The sequence below is a fragment of the Symphalangus syndactylus genome, chromosome 5, assembly GCF_028878055.3.
Source record: "Symphalangus syndactylus isolate Jambi chromosome 5, NHGRI_mSymSyn1-v2.1_pri, whole genome shotgun sequence".
Classification (NCBI taxonomy): Eukaryota; Metazoa; Chordata; class Mammalia; order Primates; family Hylobatidae; genus Symphalangus; species Symphalangus syndactylus.
In genome coordinates, this window is record NC_072427.2 from 122,829,116 (window position 1) to 122,847,934 (window position 18,819).

General features: G+C 37.8%; 1 protein-coding gene across 9 annotated transcripts in view; it reads left to right on the forward strand.

Annotated features, from left to right (window-relative positions):
• The window catches only part of ATP8B4 (ATPase phospholipid transporting 8B4 (putative)), a 319,170-nt gene that overhangs the window by 239,323 nt on the left and 61,028 nt on the right, over positions 1–18,819 (forward strand). For all 9 annotated transcript variants that reach the window (XM_055279071.2, XM_055279077.2, XM_055279072.2 and 6 more), the window contains 4 exons: positions 10,913–11,028; positions 13,999–14,163; positions 15,464–15,575; positions 17,375–17,480. In XM_055279071.2, coding sequence (XP_055135046.2) covers positions 10,913–11,028; positions 13,999–14,163; positions 15,464–15,575; positions 17,375–17,480 — 499 coding nt within the window. The remainder of the gene's footprint in view (positions 1–10,912; positions 11,029–13,998; positions 14,164–15,463; positions 15,576–17,374; positions 17,481–18,819) is intronic.

Consider the following 18,819-nt stretch of genomic DNA (forward strand, 5'->3'; position numbering starts at 1 on the left):
CAAAGTGGACCTAATAGACATCTACAGAACTCTCCACCCCAAATCAACAGAATATACATTTTTTTCAGCACGACACCACACCTATTCCAAAATTGACCACATAGTTGGAAGTAAAGCTCTCCTCAGCAAATGTAAAAGAACAGAAATTATAACAAACTGTCTCTCAGACCACAGTGCAATCAAACTAGAACTCAGGATTAAGAAACTCAGTCAAAACCGCTCAACTACATGGAAACTGAACAACCTGCTCCTGAATGACTATTGGGTACATAATGAAATGAAGGCAGAAATAAAGATGTTCTTTGAAACCAACGAGAACAAAGACACAACATACCAGAATCTCTGGGACACATTCAAAGCAGTGTGTAGAGGGAAATTTATAGCACTAAATGCCCACAAGAGAAAGCAGGAAAGATCCAAAATTGACACCCTAACATCACAATTAAAAGAACTAGAAAAGCAAGAGCAAACACATTCAAAAGCTAGCACAAGGCTAGAAATAACTAAAATCAGAGCAGAACTGAAGGAAATAGAGACACAAAAAACCCTTCAAAAAATTAATGAATCCAGGAGCTGGTTTTTTGAGAAGATCAACAAAATTGATAGACCACTAGCAAGACTAATAAAGAAGAAAAGAGAGAAGAATAAAATAGATGCAATAAAAAATGAAAAAGGGGATATCACCATCGATCCCACAGAAATACAATCTACCATCAGAGAATACTACAAACACCTCTATGCAAATAAACTAGAAAATCTAGAAGAAATGGATAAATTCCTCGACAGATACACTCTCCCAAGACTAAATCAGGAAGAAGTCGAATCTCTGAATAGACCAATAACAGGTTCTGAAATTGTGGCAATAATCAATAGCTTACCAACCAAAAAGAGTCCAGGACCTGATGGATTCACAGCTGAATTCTACCAGAGGTACAAGCAGGAACTGGTACCATTCCTTCTGAAACTATTCCAATCGATAGAAAAAGAGGGAATCCTCCCTAACACATTTTATGAAGCCAGCATCGTCCTGATACCAAAGCCAGGCAGAGACACAACCAAAAAAGAGAATTTTAGACCAATATCCTTGAACATTGATGCAAAAATCCTCAATAAAATACTGGCAAACTGAATCCAGCAGCACATCAAAAAGCTTATCCACCATGATCAAGTGGGCTTCATCCCTGGGATGCAAGGCTGGTTCAACATACGCAAATCAATAAATGTAATCCAGCATATAAACAGAACCAAAGACAAAAACCACATGATTATCTCAATAGATGCAGAAAAGGCCTTTGACAAAATTCAACAACCCTTCATGCTAAAAACTCTCAATAAATTAGGTATTGATGGGACGTATCTCAAAATAACAAGAGCTATCTATGACAAACCCACAGCCAATATCATACTGAATGGGCAAAAACTGGAAGCATTCCCTCTGAAAACTGGCACAAGACAGGGATGCCCTCTCTCACCGCTCCTATTCAACATAGTGCTGGAAGTTCTGGCCAGAGCAATCAGGCAGGAGAAGGAAATAAAGGGTATTCAATTAGGAAAAGAGGAAGTCAAACTGTCCCTGTTTGCAGATGACATGATTGTATATCTAGAAAATCCCATTGTCTCAGCCCAAAATCTCCTTAAGCTGATTAGCAACTTCAGCAAAGTCTCAGGATACAAAATCAATGTACAAAAATTACAAGCATTCTTGTACACCAATCACAGACAAACAGAGAGCCAAATCATGAGTGAACTCCCATTCACAATTGCTTCAAAGAGAATAAAATACCTAGGAATCCAACTTACAAGGGATGTGAAGGACCTCTTCAAGGAGAACTACAAACCACTGCTCAATGAAATAAAAGAGGATACAAACAAATGGAAGAACATTCCATGCTTATGGGTTGGAAGAATCAATATCGTGAAAATGGCCATACTGCCCAAAGTAATTTATAGATTCAATGCCATCCCCATCAAGCTACCAATGACTTTCTTCACAGAATTGGAAAAAACTACTTTAAAGTTCATATGGAACCAAAAAAGAGCCCGCATCATCAAGTCAATCCTAAGCCAAAAGAACAAAGCTGGAGGCATCACGCTACCTGACTTCAAACTATACTACAAGGCTACAGTAACCAAAACAGCATGGTACTGGTACCACAACAGAGATATAGATCAATGGAACAGAACAGAGCCCTCAGAAATGATGCCACATAGCTACAACTATCTGATCTTTGACAAACCTGACAAAAACAAGAAATGGGGAAAGGATTCCCTATTTAATAAATGGTGCTGGGAAAACTGGCTAGCCATATGTAGAAAGCTGAAATTGGATCCCTTCCTTACACCTTATACAAAAATTAATTCAAGATGGATTAAAGACTTATATGTTAGACCTAAAACCATTAAAATCCTACAAGAAAACCTAGGCAATACCATTCAGGCCATAGGCGTGGGCAAGGACTTCATGTCTAAAACACCAAAAGCAATGGCAACAAAAGCCAAAATTGACAAATGGGATCTAATTAAACTAAAGAGCTTCTGCACAGCAAAAGAAACTACCATCAGAGTGAACAGGCAACCTACAGAATGGGAGAAAATTTTTGCAACCTACTCATCTGACAAAGGGCTAATATCCAGAATCTACAATGAACTCAAACAAATTTACAAGAAAAAAACAAACAACCCCATCAAAAAGTGGGCAAAGGACATGAATAGACACTTCTCAAAAGAAGACATTTATGCAGCCAAAAAACACATGAAGAAATGCTCCTCATCACTGGCCATCAGAGAAATGCAAATCAAAACCACAGTGAGATACCATCTCACACCAGTTAGAATGGCCATCATTAAAAAAGCAGGAAACAACAGGTGCTGGAGAGGATGTGGAGAAATAGGAACACTTTTACACTGTTGGTGGGACTGTAAACTAGTTCAACCATTGTGGAAGTCAGTGTGGTGATTCCTCAGGGATCTAGAACTAGAAATACCATTTGACCCAGCCATCCCATTACTGGGTATATACCCAAAGGTCTAAAAATCATGCTTCTATAAAGACACATGCACACGTATGTTTACTGCGGCACTATTCACAATAGCAAAGAGTTGGAACCAACCCAAATGTCCAACAACGATAGACTGGATTAAGAAAATGTGGCACATATACACCATGGAATACTATGCAGCCATAAAAAATGATGAGTTCATGTCCTTTGTAGGGACATGGATGAAACTGGAAACCATCATTCTCAGTAAACTATCGCAGGGACAAAAAACCAAACACCGCATGTTCTCACTCATAGGTGGGAATTGAACAATGAGAACTCATGGACACAGGAAGGGGAACATCACGCTCCGGGGACTGTTGTGGGGTGGGGGGAGGGGGGAGGGACAGCATTAGGAGATACACCTAATGCTAAATGACGAGTTAATGGGTGCAGGAAATCAACATGGCACATGGATACATATGTAACAAACCTGCACATTGTGCACATGTACCCTAAAACCTAAAGTATAATAAATAAAATAAATAAATAAATAAAATTAAAATGTTGAGGGTAGAGAACAAAGAGAATGTAAAAATCACAAATATTGGGGGATCTTTTCAAATGTTTTTAGAGGGGTTTGGTTTTTATTTTGTTTATTTTTATTATTTTCTCATATATTAAAAAAAAAGCAGTGACAAATGAGAATTATTTTGATCCAAACAGTAGAAACAGCAAAGATTTGGTGCATTGTTTTCTGAAATTACTTTTCTTCAATTTATTATTGGTTTTTGAGCACTCATTTTTATAGTTCTCTCAAAAGGCCTTTCACAAAGAACAATAAACTTTAAGATGTGTAAAAAGGTGGTGTATCACTTGATCCCAGAAGTTTGAAACCAGCCTGGGAAGGATAGTGAAATCCCGTCTCTACAAAAAATACAAAAATTAGCCGGAGCTGGTGGTGCATGCCTGTAGTCCCAGCTACTTGGGAGGCTGAGGTGGAAGAATGGCTTCAGCCCAGGAAGCAGAGGTTCCTGTGAGCCTTGATCTCGCCACTGCAATCTAGCCTGGGTGAGAGAGCAGACCCTCTCTCCATAAGTACATACATATATATAAAAAATATACATATATATATATATATAAATTCTACCTACAAATAATATGGAATCTATTTGGGACTCATCTAATAAATGTAACACAAGATAAATCAATCTAAAATTATGCTATCAATTTATTTCTTAGACTTTTTTTCACTGACTTTCTTTTGGCTCATTTACCAATACGCTCAGTTTGTTTTATGTAAACTCATGACCTTTCACAATTCAATAACATTTAAAGTTGTTCAATGAATGCATTACTATTAGATTTGTTGATAATACAGTAAATTAATACAATAAATCAATAAATCAGTTAACAGTATTTTGGAAAGCTTGTCATTGGGGAAATAAAAAAAAAAAAAAAAAAAGACAAGAGGAGACTAAATGCAAAGATTTTAAGTAACTTGCCAAAGATTGTCACACAGCTGTAACACAACTTGTGGCACAGTTGGGTAAGAGGCAGATCAGATATGTGAACCCAGGTTTTCCAAAATCTGGTCTTTTAAGCCCTATTATAGCTCACTCGCTTTTTTTCCATAGCTTTTGTGCCCCTTGGCTAATGGTTCTCAAACTTTATTAGCTCCCATCAGCATCACCAGGAGGGCTTGTTACAACACAGATTGCTGGGCCCCAGCCTCTAGTTTCTGATTTAGCTAGTCTGAGGTGGGGCCAACCAATTTGCATTTCTAACAAGCTTGTGGGTGATGCTGATGCCACTGGTCAGGGAATCACAGTTTGGGGACCACTTCTCTAGACTAATAGATCCTCAAATACTATCCATTATTTTCCCCAGAGATGTTTGAGACATTTCTCTAATCCATCTCCTTCTCTTCCACTCTCAGGCCTTAACATCTCTAGAATATTCTGTTGTCACCCTGTTTGTAAGTCTCTCCTCAGAGGCATCAGAATTATATTTATTAAAATGGCCTCATAAACCCCTTTTTAATCATAAAAGCTTTTTGTCCTTTTTTCCTAATTCCCAGTACCCTGCCTTAGTTAAGATTCTTGTCACTGCTTGCTTGTATTATTGTAATATCTTCAAAATTATTCACTTTAAAAATAATCCTCTTTAATGTCACCAGGATATTCTTTCTAAAACATAGGCCTGATTTTACTACCCCCTACTTAAAAAGCATAGGTGGCTTCCCAAACCTTAAAAGAAAAAGTCATAGGCCGGGCATGGTGGCTCACGCCTGTAATCCCAGCACTTTGGGAGGCAGAGGCAGGCGGATCACGAGGTCAGGAGATCGAGACTATCCTGGCTAACACAGTGAAACCCCGTCTCTACTAAAAACACAAAAAATTAGCCAGGCGTGGTGGCGGGCGCCTGTAGTCCCAGCTACTCCGGAGGCTGAGGCAGGAGAATGGTGTGAACCCGGGAGGCAGAGCTTGCAGTGAGCCGAGATTGCGCCACTGCACTCCAGCCTGGGCGACAGAGCGAGACTCTGTCTCAAAAAAAAAAAAAAAAAAAAGAAAAAGAAAAAGTCATTAGTATGACGTGCAAAATTATTTGCAATCTGATCTCAATCTACTTTTCTTCTACTTTCCAAAACTTTGAGTTCAACTAGACCTCACCATCCCTGGATGCATTGTTGCTGTTACACCCTTTGGACATGCTGTTCCCCTATCTTGAATACTCCTTTCCCCCACTTCTCTTCTTGGAAATGTTCCCTACTACTCATCTGGTAATGTCCAATTCAAATGTTACCCATTTTTCAATTCTTTTTCTATTCTCCAAATAACCACATTCTTCTGTGTTCCCCAGAATGCCTTGTTCATAACACCAGTGTGATATTAGTCCCCTGACACTCACAACTATCCCAGTCATTAAACTGTGTGCTACCTGAGGCAAGTGCTATACCTTAGTCTTCCTGAACTGCCCAAGGCCAAGCACAGAGCTTAGCACATGATAGGTTTTCTATAAATGTTTATGAAATACTACTCAACCCAATACTTTGTAAATTATGAATATCCTACTCATTGTATTTAATCAATTTATTACTACTTAAAAAGTGTTTATACGTAACAGTAAGGTTTTTGGTCTCTAATTACTAGAAACTAGCCTTGAAAGATGGCTCTCAGCAGGTAAAAACCAAACAACATCTGAGAATGTTTATTTTTATTTTTATTTTTATTTTTTGACAACAGGGAAGTGATCACCAGTGCCACTGATGAGCACACATGCCGTTCTAGGTGTTGACTTAATGTTGTATCAGCAGGAGCTGTCTTCTATTTGCAGTCTCAGGGGAGGTGTTATTGATGGTGGTTTGGCCCAGAGTTGGTTTCTTTTTGCTCTGGGGGTGTTGACAAAAACCTAAAATTGCTACACAGGGAGATGTTTGGCTTTTCCTCAGCATTGGTCACCATTACAGGCTGTGGAGAAATTGCAGCCTGACCACAAACATCAGATGTTTGCCTTAATGGATCCCATATGAGGAAAGGTAGTGCTCTACCACAGAATGCATGAAGGTTTGCTGGATTTATTTTTATTCTGTTTGGTTTTTAATTGGGAGGATTTTTAGAGGGATTCTACCAGGGCAGAAAAGTCTTTGCATGATAACAAGGCAGAAAACGATCCTGGTCTCATGATCGTCACATGGGTTGGTCTGTAGGAACAACACCCTGATGCGAAGGCTCAGGCATTGCTTCTGTTGCTGCCGATCCTCCCCTTTCTCCTCCTCCTCCTTCTGCTTCCTTGTTTTGGGGTGGCAGCCATTATTCACTAAATCATCAATGTATAATTTCAATACCAGTAGTACTTTCATTCTGAAGAAAGAGCCCTGATTTAAGTCAGATGTATCTACATAAAAATTGATTTCTATAAAGGATTTTTTTCCAGAGGGAACACAATCTACTATATTAGTAAAAAATATAAATGGCATTATATAGTTTTGGAAGGACCAATTCTACTAATTCTGTAAATAGAAATACAGAGATAAAATTCAGAGATAGCTATTAACAGGGGCAAGTGGCAGATAACCATTAAAGAAGAATAAATTACAAGAAGCTTCTTGGAAGGCTCTTACGAGATCTTTAGATAAAAGTTGCTCAACTCTAAACTTTTTCAAGATTATCAAAGTACAAATCACACTGTCATGTGACAGGCATTTCTCTGTGTAGATGTATGAACAGCGGCAATATGGCAAAATAGAATTATTTACCACCCTTCACAGTGCTGCTGTTGCATCTAACTGGACGCCATTTGTGACATTTTTTCTTTCCTTTATGTCACAAACGCATAACTTCTGCTTTCAGTAAATTGTGCACAATTTTGGTTCATCTTAATTAAGTAAATATTGATTTAAGTGCCCCCTATGTTCCAGGGTCTTCAAGCTAAGGGAGAATGTGAAAAGTTGAAAGGTAGTTCTATGTGGCTGCATCCAAGAGAACATGGTGAAGCAGACTGGATAGTGCAGCTCTTAATAAGCTCTGTATACCATGTCAAGGAGTCCAAACTTCATAGAAGGGAGAGGGAAGCTATTGCAGGATTCTAAGCAGCAGCGTGAAGATGACTGTAACTGGAATATACGGAAGAGTCTGAAAGGAAGCAGTACTGGAATGGGTAAAACCAGTTAAGTTAAAGTGATTTTCTAGGCAAGAGAGAAGTGGCAGAGAGAAATCCGTGGCTTCCCTTAGATGTATGGTTGGTGAAGGGAGAACTGTGAGTGATGCCCAGATTTCTGGTTTGGGAGACTGAGTGGATGGTGAAGCTGATTACTAAGACTGGGGATATAAGAGGAGTAGCTAATTATTGGAGGAAGGTAATATGTCCAGTATGAGTTTGGTGTGCCTGGGCATATCCAAGAGATTTTCAGTTAGTAGTTGGATGTGCAGGTCAGAATGGAGTGCTAGAGATGGATTGGACAGGAGATACACATTTGAAAACAGACTGCTGTGGAACCTGAAGCCATAGAAATGAATGCAGTTGCCCAGGGACAGTATGAAGGATGGGAAGATAAAAAAAGACCCTGAGTAAATCTCTGAAGAACACTAATATTTAAATGGAAAGCATTGGGAGAAGATTTTATAACCTAAAAACTGTAACCTTTGTCCAAGTTCTGGCCATATGTTATCTTGACCATTTAAAACTATGTCCTTTTTAGTTTATTTAAGAAATACTAACTTCTGAAATGATTTAGATTTAATTAACTTTGAACAGAAATGACCAGAAGGCTTGGAAAAAAAGAGATATAAAACTTGCTGCTAAAGCAAATGTTTAATGAGTAAACATAAGCAGGATTCCATGAAATTGGATTTCCACAAAATCAAATTTAAAGGGACAAATACTAGGTTAAGGGAAAGTATCAGGGATGGAAAGTATTTATTGAATCAGAAAATTGTACAGCTGTGAAGGACCTTTGAAGTTAGATTGTTTAAACATCTCCTTTTTACATGTAGAAACTGAGATATAGTGATGGTAAGGGATTTACACAAATCACAATCAGTTTGTGATTCTTCTAGACCAGTGATTCTAAATGTGTGGTCCAGGGAACCTAGGGAACTTTGTGAGTTTTTCAGAGGATGCACAAGAACAAAAGTATTTTCATTATTATATCACTATTATTTGTCTTTTTCATTCTTTTTCTCATGAGTGTACCATGGAGTTTTGCAGAAGCCACATGACATGTGATGTCACAACAGAATGAATGCAGAAACAGATATGGGAATCCAACCCTCTTTTATTAAACTAGATGTTACAAAGATCTGTAATCATGTAAAATAATGCCAATCTCCAAACTAATTTTTTTTTGGAAAATATAGTTTTTTTATAGTAATGTTATTTATGTTTATATGTTAGATTTATAATAATAATTATAGTAACTAGTGTTATAAAACTTGATATAATAAAATTTCTCATTTTTAATTTCTAATATGGATATTGATAGATAACATTCACTTAAAAAAACTTTTTAGAATCCTCACTCAGCACTGAAGATTTATAAAGAAGATCCTGAGACCATAAGTTAGAGAACTAATGTCCTAGTCTAGAATACAAAATACAGGCAAATGTAGGTTATTCATCCTTTGCCTTTATACCTCTGGTGTTGGAAGGGAGAAAATATAAGGGAAATTATTAAATTGGATTATTGTACAAGAAAATCAAGAGAGAGTCTTTCCTAGGATTAAGTTTTCCCCCGTGGTTTAACAATTAGATAAATTGCATATGTTTTTCTCTTTCTTTTTGCCCAGTGTAGGGGTTAGAGCTAGAGTACCAGAAAACCCACATGAGTTCTGGCAATTAGACAAGCTAACCAAGGCTCTTAAAACAGAAGACAAGACCTAGACGAGGCCCAGTCCTAAAAAGTTTCTAGGGTATGTTATTAGATCTACGTAAGCCAGGAGGAAACTAGAATAGATAAGTGTAGACTGGGGTAGAGGGGAGGGTAACATTGTATTTTGGTTTTTATATTTTTTTAAACTAAGCACTAAATTTTGTATGCCATTTTCTATGGCATTACATTAACAGTAATTAATAGTAAACATTTATGTTAACCTTTTTTTGAGGCATTCGCTTTGTAGATAAATGGGATAATTGAGTAGAAAGCATGTAATGATCTCTGACTCAACTGATGAAGCCTATGAGGGCAAGAGTATTCAGATTATGAAGTTGTGACAAAGGCAGTTGTCTTAAGTTGTAGGCAGTTCTGGGAAGAAATACCCAGCCATGTCATTCATTCATTCAACAAATAATTATTAATTGCCTACTATGTGTCAAGCTGTACAACTAAACCTAAAAAGTTAGGCCAAGTGTTCTGTGGTTTGAAAGAAAGCTTTGGGCCGGGCGCGGTGGCTCACGCTTGTAATCCCAGCACTTTGGGAGGCCGAGGTGGGCGGATCATGAGGTCAGGAGATCGAGACCATCCTGGCTAACATGGTGAAACCCCGTCTCTACTAGAAATACAAAAAATTAGCCGGGCGTGGTGGCGGGCGCCTGTAGTCCCCGCTACTCAGGAGGCTGAGGCAGGAGAATGGCATGAACCCGGGAGGCGGAGCTTGCAGGGAGGCGGAGCTTGCAGTGAGACGAGATCGTGCCACTGCACTCCAGCCTGGGCGACAGAGCGAGACTCCGTCTCAAAAAAAAAAAAAAAAAAGAAAGAAAGCTTTGTCTAACAGCAATATGCTGGGGGTTGTGGGTGGGAATGGAGTTGAGGGTAGCCTAGGAAGGGCTGTCAATCTCAAACCTGTGGGGCAGGTTAAAAACACAGTACTACTGATACAGACTTCCGGTGGGAATGAGGTGGAAACTTTATTTTTAAAAGCCCCTCTGTGAAGTGTGTTTTCAGCCAGAATTGTTACCCAAGAACGAACCACCAAGAATTAATGGACTTTTCCAGAGTAAAAGGGATGAAGAAATATGTCAGCAAGAGCCAAGAAAAAATGCATAAAGCATGACTTTGAATGGCCAGAATTGCATATGGAGATGATTTGGCATATCACTGATACTGATTTGAACAGCAGATCTTGAATTTCACACCAGGAGACAGGCAAATAAAGCTCTCAATTCTGCTTAATATGGAGATGAAGACTTAATTTAAATGTATCAACCCTTCAGAAATAGTAAGCAAGGAAAACAGGAAGGTCATATGCTTCAGAATAAAAACACTTGTTTCTGAATTTGGGAAATCAAAGATTCCAGTAGATGGAGCATTTCTAAGTTAATAAATGAGAATAAAGCCAAGTGACTTAGGTAATGACCTAACCAAAGGCACTGAGTGTCTTACTACTGGCTAAAACATTATGCGCATTTCCAAATTGCCAGGTTGGAGCTCTGGGAGAGTCTAATTTTGATGTATGTCGTTGATTATATTCTGCTTTTCCAAACTTTTTTCTTTTCAGTTCGAAACCCAGAAGGACAGATAAAGCTTTATTCCAAAGGAGCAGATACTATTCTGTTTGAAAAACTTCATCCTTCCAATGAAGTCCTTTTGTCTTTGACGTCAGACCACCTCAGTGTAAGTGCCTCCGTCTTAAGGTTAGCACAATGGCCCTTTTGCCATCTCCTGTGGCTAGGTCTTGTTTACAAAAAAATAGCAGCTAAATGATTTGACTACTGAAATAGAAAGCATCTGGAGAATGGTTCCACAGGAAGCGGTGCCAATGATTGTCTGGGAATTGGCACAAGGACCACCCCCCTTTCTGCCCTGTTGGAAGTCCAGTCAGTCTCACTACAGGTGGAGGAACACACAGCAACTGAGCAGTAGCCACAGAATGTGGGCGTCTGGGGAACCTGCTGTAACTCCCCTGCAGCTTCATGTTGCTCCTCTTGGAAGACTGAACCAGTTTTGGAAAGAGGAGCCAGAGAGCTCCTTTCCTTGGGTTCTGATGTATTTGGCACCAATGGAATATCTTATGATTACCTCTAGGGAAAGTTTAGGGTTGTGTTTAGATTGTGAGAGGAAAATAGTCTCTGGTGCACACTTTCTCCTCTAAGGGTCTTTTTATTCAGGTCATAAATCATGAGTCCCTTGTGTGTCCTCAGACGCCAAACTTGTATATTCTGAGACCAGCATAATTTCTTTCCAAAAGCTTTCTGAAAGAAGTAAGAGTGATTTTTGGCACTTTTTTGTTAAATGCCAAAAAGTAAGGGAATGTGAATTAATATGAGCATTACTTGTTTTAAACCTGAGATTCAAGTGTGTCTCAAATATTTGTCTACGGTTCCATTTAGGGGCATCTGGTCAAAACTGTCATTTTCTCATTGGTTTCTGTCCTTTAAGACATTATTGAGTATTCATGTTCTTTGTCAGACCCTATATTTAATGCAAAACATTCCCTGAATCTTTAAAAAGCAAATAAATAAAATTAAAAAATCCTCTGCCTCACTTTAAATTTAAAAAATTATGGTTTAGTAATATTGGTTACAAACATAGCTATTGTTTTTGTTTTTCCAGTAGAGAATTCTTGATTTTCTTTTAATCTTTTCCAGGAGGCCAGCGTGGTCTTTTAAATTTTTTTTAATGAACACAACACTGGAATCATAAGTATCTGACTTTTTGCCATTACTCAAACACCAAGGCCCTGGGTTTTCATACATTCTCCTTTGATACTAAACTATAGGAAGCCTAATTTGGTCTTTTTACATTTCTCTGCAAAATAATTTTTTTTCAGGTAATATAAATTTAACTTGCTCTTTGCTTCATTCACTTTATTCATTTTGACTTCTAGATTCTGAGGTCTTAAATGTTTATTTAATTACTGATTTCGAATTGTTTAATGATAGGAAAAGACCTTAATAAAATGCTCATTTAGGATTGAACTTGTGTTTCATGTACTAATTAAATAATTTAAATCATCTGTTTCCTTTTGTAATGTCATCTTATTGTTCATTCACTGTTGTGCAGAACAGAGAGGAAGGCAGTGGTAATGCCCAGCGGGGTTGCAAGTTAAAGGCAAAAAAGTGTTTGTGTGAATTAAGAGGACAAAAGATCATTACAAGACAGTAACTAGATTTTCAGATCAGTAGGGGATCCAGTTGTGGTCTTGAAAGGCAGGGCTTGCAAAATGTGATTCCAGTATCCGAAGTGCTACCAACTGCCTACTAAATAAATTTGGATAATTTTTCTCAAGATCTGTCTGGGGTAAACCATCTCATTGCAGTATGCATTGACTTTTCTATTTACCTAATTACAGTATCTCACAGTTTAACCTATGCCTGATTATAAACCTCTATGTGTACCATAAGCCAAAACACCACAGAGAAGACATACTCAATGGCAATGCCCAAAGGAGCAGAAATGGCCATAAAAATGCTTTACTTGCAGTGTAGAGGCCCATAAAATGACCACTGGAAGCACAAGCCAAATGGGAGTTTTTGAGCATTTCCCCCAAAGCAATCTACGTATGTTTCTAGTTACCATGGCTGTGTGAGACACTTAACAACTACCAGTCTCCTCTTTTTCTTTTCCCCTACTGTTAGGATAAAGCACCAAAGGTGTTGTTTGAGATTGTCAGGATACAGGAAAAAGGAAGAGTATGGTTCCCCAATCAGTTTGACTAATTTAGTACTAGCTTCACAGAACATAGCTTCTAAAAAATAATACTTTTTTTGCACTAAGCTGACTTGATAATGGTATCTTTAAAATTCTAAACAATTTGTTATTATTAAGATAAAACTTTAATATAGCAAAAAATAAAAAGTTTCACAGAGGAGTCTAGAATGAAAAGTGAAGGTCAGCCTCCACATTTAGTCCTGCTTCCCAGAAGCAACCACTTATATTAGCTTTTCTTCCTTTCTCTCCCCTTTTGCCGTAGAGGTTATTGTTATAACCTTAAGTAATATGCTTAAACTTCTAATATCTGACTATTTAACATCTATTTATTCATTTATTATTTACTTTTAGCTTTTTATTATGAAAATTTTCAAGCATATACAAAAGTAGGATTCAATTTTAGGCATTGGCATATCACTAGGGGGAATGTGACAAGACTTTGGTGTGATGTCATGTTGCAGTTCCTGGGGAGAGCCTCCTGCCTTTGATTTGAGGACTATGGCTTCTCCAAGGGTCCTTTCCTCTTCACTAAAAGCTGAGGTCCGTAAAACACACTGGGTCCCTCTCATGGCCAGAAATGCTTCCTTCCATCAAGGACAGATTGGAAACAAATATATGTTGCCATAAATGAATATCTCAAGTCATGGATGTCATTGATCACCTCTCAACTAGGACACTTCAGCAGGCTTTTCAGCTGTGTTTAGGGGAAGGCTTGCTCCCCTGTATGTTTTAACCTCATAGAAATAAAATGGAAATGCACACATTATCTCCCATTTCTGAGGAGACTAAAAGGTTGAGAGGAAGGATAGCCAAGCAGTGCTCTTGGGACAAAATGAATTTGAGTGAAAAATTTCTTACCAATTATTTTTGTTGTTTTTATTTCTGTGCTTATTATTTCTTTGACGGTTCATGAGTCTATGTCATCTCTGGCAGGAATTTGCAGGGGAAGGCCTTCGGACCTTGGCCATCGCATACAGAGACCTGGATGACAAGTACTTTAAAGAGTGGCATAAGATGCTTGAAGATGCGAATGCTGCCACAGAAGAGAGGGATGAACGAATAGCTGGGCTATATGAAGAAATTGAAAGAGATTTGCTGGTATGAGTTTAGAAGCATGATGGTTTGTGTTAACAGGAAAGATAGTATGTGTTTAGAGATTTAGCATAGGAATAAGCCATTGGCTAAATCATCTTGCACACAGCAGGTGTTTCTCTTTCAATCACTGAATCATGCTTTATATGTTGGCTTTGAGTTTTCCATGTATGACCCTAGAGAGCCTAGAATTGTATTTCTATTAGCAGTAGCTTATGCGATTGGAAGCTTCCCAAGAGTAGAAGATAGTAGGCTCCCTATTCTTTGTCAACCTCTGATGTGTCCTTGATGTTATGGGATTTTTACTTTTCTCCTTGTTTTATGACTCACCTTTTTAGAGCAGAGAAATTTGCTGTGCAGAATGGGGCTACAGCTCTAAACCATTCTAGGCCATGAGATTCTGATGATATCTGTGCTATCCAGAGCATGGTCTATTCTAAAAACCACTCTTACCTGAAGCCCCAGTGGTCAGGAGTACCTCACCCACTGTGAGGTACTAGAGAGTATGCTTTGCTCAACTTTCGATGAAAAATCGTGGCCGGGCGCGGTGGCTCACGCCTGTAATCCCAGCACTTTGGGAGGCCGAGGCGGGTGGATCATGAGGTCAGGAGATCGAGACCATCCTGGCTAACATGGTGAAACCCCGTCTCTACTAAAAATACAAAAAATTAGCCAGGCACGGTGGCGGGTGCCTGTAGTCCCAACTACTCAGGAGGCTGAGGCAGGAGAATGGTGTGAACCCGGGAGGCGGGGCTTGCAGTGAGCTGAGATCGTGCCACTGCACTCCAGCCTGGGCAACAGAGCAAGACTCCGTCTCAAAAAAAAAAAAGAAAGAAAGGAAAAGGAAAAATCGTGCAGGAACCTTCACTTTAGTTTATGGCATCTGCTGGTTTGTTAATGTAGAAGAATGACTAGACTTTTTGTGATCAGCTTCCTGACTATGGGATGAAGGCTATTCTTTGGACTCTTCCACTGTTGATATAAGTGGGGAAGCAGCTGGGGAGTTCTTAAGTCCAAATGGCTTCTTACTGCTCACGCTAACATGTTATCTGAGCATATCAGCCCCTTCAAGTAAATAATAAGTCCCAAGATCTCTGCTGTTAAGTTGGCTTGATTTGGGAACTTCCTTTTGGAGTCCTTCCCAATCCACTTTCACACAAAATAGGATGCCTGCTATATCAACGTATCATAATTTCTGTCTTCAATTCATATTCTTTGGCCTCCAGAGTCTGTGAGTGAAATCCATAGATGTTACAGATATTGTTCGCATGTATTAACATAAGCTTTTCTCTCTTTTTCAATAAAGCTACTAGGTGCCACTGCTGTAGAAGATAAGTTACAGGAGGGTGTTATTGAAACAGTTACAAGTTTATCACTAGCCAATATTAAGATCTGGGTCCTAACAGGAGACAAACAAGGTAACTTGAAAATGGATGATGATGATATTTTGAAAATGGGGAGATTACTTATGTCACAAAATTTTAATTAACCAGAAAGGTTAATTAATTAAATATTCATCCAATCTTCCACATAGGAAAGACTTGAAATAGAGAAAGGAAAGTTAATGTATTGCAAGAATCTATTTTAAAACAAACCAAACTAACAAAATGCCTTCCATAGTATAAGCTGGGGTCAGTTAAGTTTCGGTCCAATTGTCTCTTGAATATAATCATTACACCTAGAGGCAACAATGGTATTAAAAATGTTTAACAATTGGTTTATATGAACACTGTCCCCAGTCAGGACAGATATTGGCACAGAACTAAAGCAGGATATTGGAGACCTTGGGTTACTCCTTTAGTTTCTTGATGGTGGGGAATTTGAAGGATCTTAGGGGAGGTGTCAGGGTGATGGGAACACTTTGAAGAAGCTCAGGGAAACAGCTGTTTATCAACCGTTTATAGAAATATTTTGGTAATTTAATAACTACTACAGCTGTAACGATGCAACCTGGCTGAATTCCAGGACTATCTATACAAGGTACAGTGAGAATTCATTGACTTTCAGGCTTGACAAAATGCCAAATCATTAGTGAGTCATCATGTTCTACTTCGTTTCCTATGAAAGAAAAGGGGACCAACATATTTTTGACCTACTGCTAGCAGTAATGGTTAAAACAAAAATGATTTTATGTTTGGCTATTTGTAAACTAAAAATATTCCATTAACTGGCACACACCTATGTTAAAATTCTATCTACTTATTAGGTGTCTTTTATAGCATTAGGGGATTTGCAGATGTGATATATCAGTTCTCTACATCTTTATCCAAATCATTAATCACAAAAAATAAACAGTAGAAAGTTGAGCAGTCTGGTGTGTTACTAGATAGAAACTCTCTAGAGTTTGATTTTGGCCAGTTACAGCTGTTCTATTATTACTAATATCTATGAGTTTGCTATTATTTAGCTTTAATTTCTGTGGTTTTTACAAGGTATATGCTGAGATTTTATCAATTACCTTCCTTAATTTAGGACAAAACTAATGATTCCATAGAATTAGCTAGAGTCTAATTATTCTATACAGTTAGAGACAATCAAATAACTCTATTAGATAGAAGGAGTTATCTGATTATCTTAGGTTCCATTTCTATAAAATTAGAGGAAGAATTAGCCAACACCGTCTGATTCTCCAGTTCTCTAGGAGAACAGTGCTGGGTGGTTTTTGAGATGATAGTCAAATTCCAAATTTCCATATATTTAATGGGAAAATGGCAATGTTGTGTGTGAGAGAACTATAAAAATTTCATAAGAGCATTTTTTTTGTCATTCAGCTGAACATTTTGTGAGTTTTTTCTTCAAATTGTCTTCCATATCAGAATTAAATATTGGCTAAGTTTAGTAGTTTAGCTCTCCCAAGACAGTATTCGGACTTCTGGTCAAAGGTTTTATATTTGTACATATTATGTCACAAGATCTTATTTTCATGAGTGCTAATTTGGGAATGAAAAGTTTTTTTCTGAAAACTAGATGAGAAGGCTGCATATTCGTTAGTGTTGCTACTTGTGTATGGGTTTAGCAAGTAGGGAATTTGATCCTGAAACCCAGGTCTTTGAATTTCCCTCTGCACTGCTTGTATTTTATCACCTGTTGTGCTATCTCTGACATCAGCCCCCTGTAGGCTGTAGGAAAATACAGCTAAGCCCTCAAAACTTTCATTAAAAATGGACTTAGGTTATTAAGTAACATTTTAACTGAGTTGGGCTTTATTTTGTGTTAGAAACTGCCATCAACATCGGTTATGCCTGCAACATGCTGACTGATGACATGAATGATGTGTTTGTGATAGCAGGGAATAATGCTGTGGAAGTGAAAGAAGAACTCAGGTAGGTGTTGAAGGAAGGAGGAAAGGATGGAAGGACGAAAGGGAGGGAGGGAAAAAAGATCAGAGAGTTGAGAAAGTGAAAAGCTATGCTATAGTTTCCTGTGGTCTTAACTTAGTATAAAGTTCTTTGTGCATGTTTCCTAAACTTCCTTTCATTTTGGTGACAAACCAAGATGAAGTTGATATCAGTAATGAATTATTGTCTTCAGGCCTTCAACATTTCTCAACTATTTTTAGAAAAGAATTTCAAATCAGCTATGTTGAGTTGTCCTTTAAAATTGTGCTTTGGTTAGTACCTGCTAACTCTTGCGTGGTGATGAGTGATCAGTATCATGAAATACTTGTTAAAAATACCAATTCCCTAGCTTCATTCTGACCTACAAATTAAGAATCTACAGGGAATGGGATAGGGGACTTTGTATTTAATAAGCACCTAAATGAAGCTTATGATCAGATAAGTTTGGAAAACGCAGCTGTAGTAGATGGCATATAAAGATGGAATAGAGTCTTTCAGCATTAAAGAAAGATATTTTGACGTAGTTACTATTGAACCCAGAAATATACTGTTTTGTGAAATAAAATACTGTGAAATTTGTGTAACTACTGCACAGTACGAGAAAATACATAAGTGCTGAAATTGGAGGTAGCAGTGGACAGACATTAAAGTTTGAGAAATAATATTTCTTAAGATGTACCAATTTATTTCATTTCCTTATTACTTTATTTGGAGAAGAACATTTAAAAATCTGCAAAAATATTTTCCTAGAACTTTAAAAATACTGTCTTATAATAATTTTTGCTTGCTTGCTGCTTGTAGTAGCTTCTCTAAGCTCAGCTCACTTAGAGACTGGCCAAGCAGAATGATAACACAGAGGCAAATTACTCATCGCTGGCTCCATTCTAGATGGGGAGCTAACCTTCCTTCAATATAATAGTAGAGCACTGTGGCTTCCCTAATATGTCTCTATCATTAAACTATTCTTCCTGAACTTTAAAAAAAGGAAGTCTTAGAAGTCAGCACCACTAGTTGATGGTACTTGTACACGAATCTCCCAGCCTCTCGGTTTTACCTGCAGTTAAAAAAAAACAACCTGCTATATTGTGCTGGTTAGAAACTGTGATTAAACACTGCACATGTCTTTGCCAAATAAAAATTGGGAAATTTAATTAGCTACTACTAATATAATTTAAATATTATTATTGGTATAATTTTAATGATAGACCGCATAAAGTCAGTTGGGGAAATATTAGTAACTTATTTAATAATCAATTAAAATTTTAAAAGTAGATTCTTTACCTTTTGATTTTTGGATTATTTGACTTTTTAAATTGATATACAA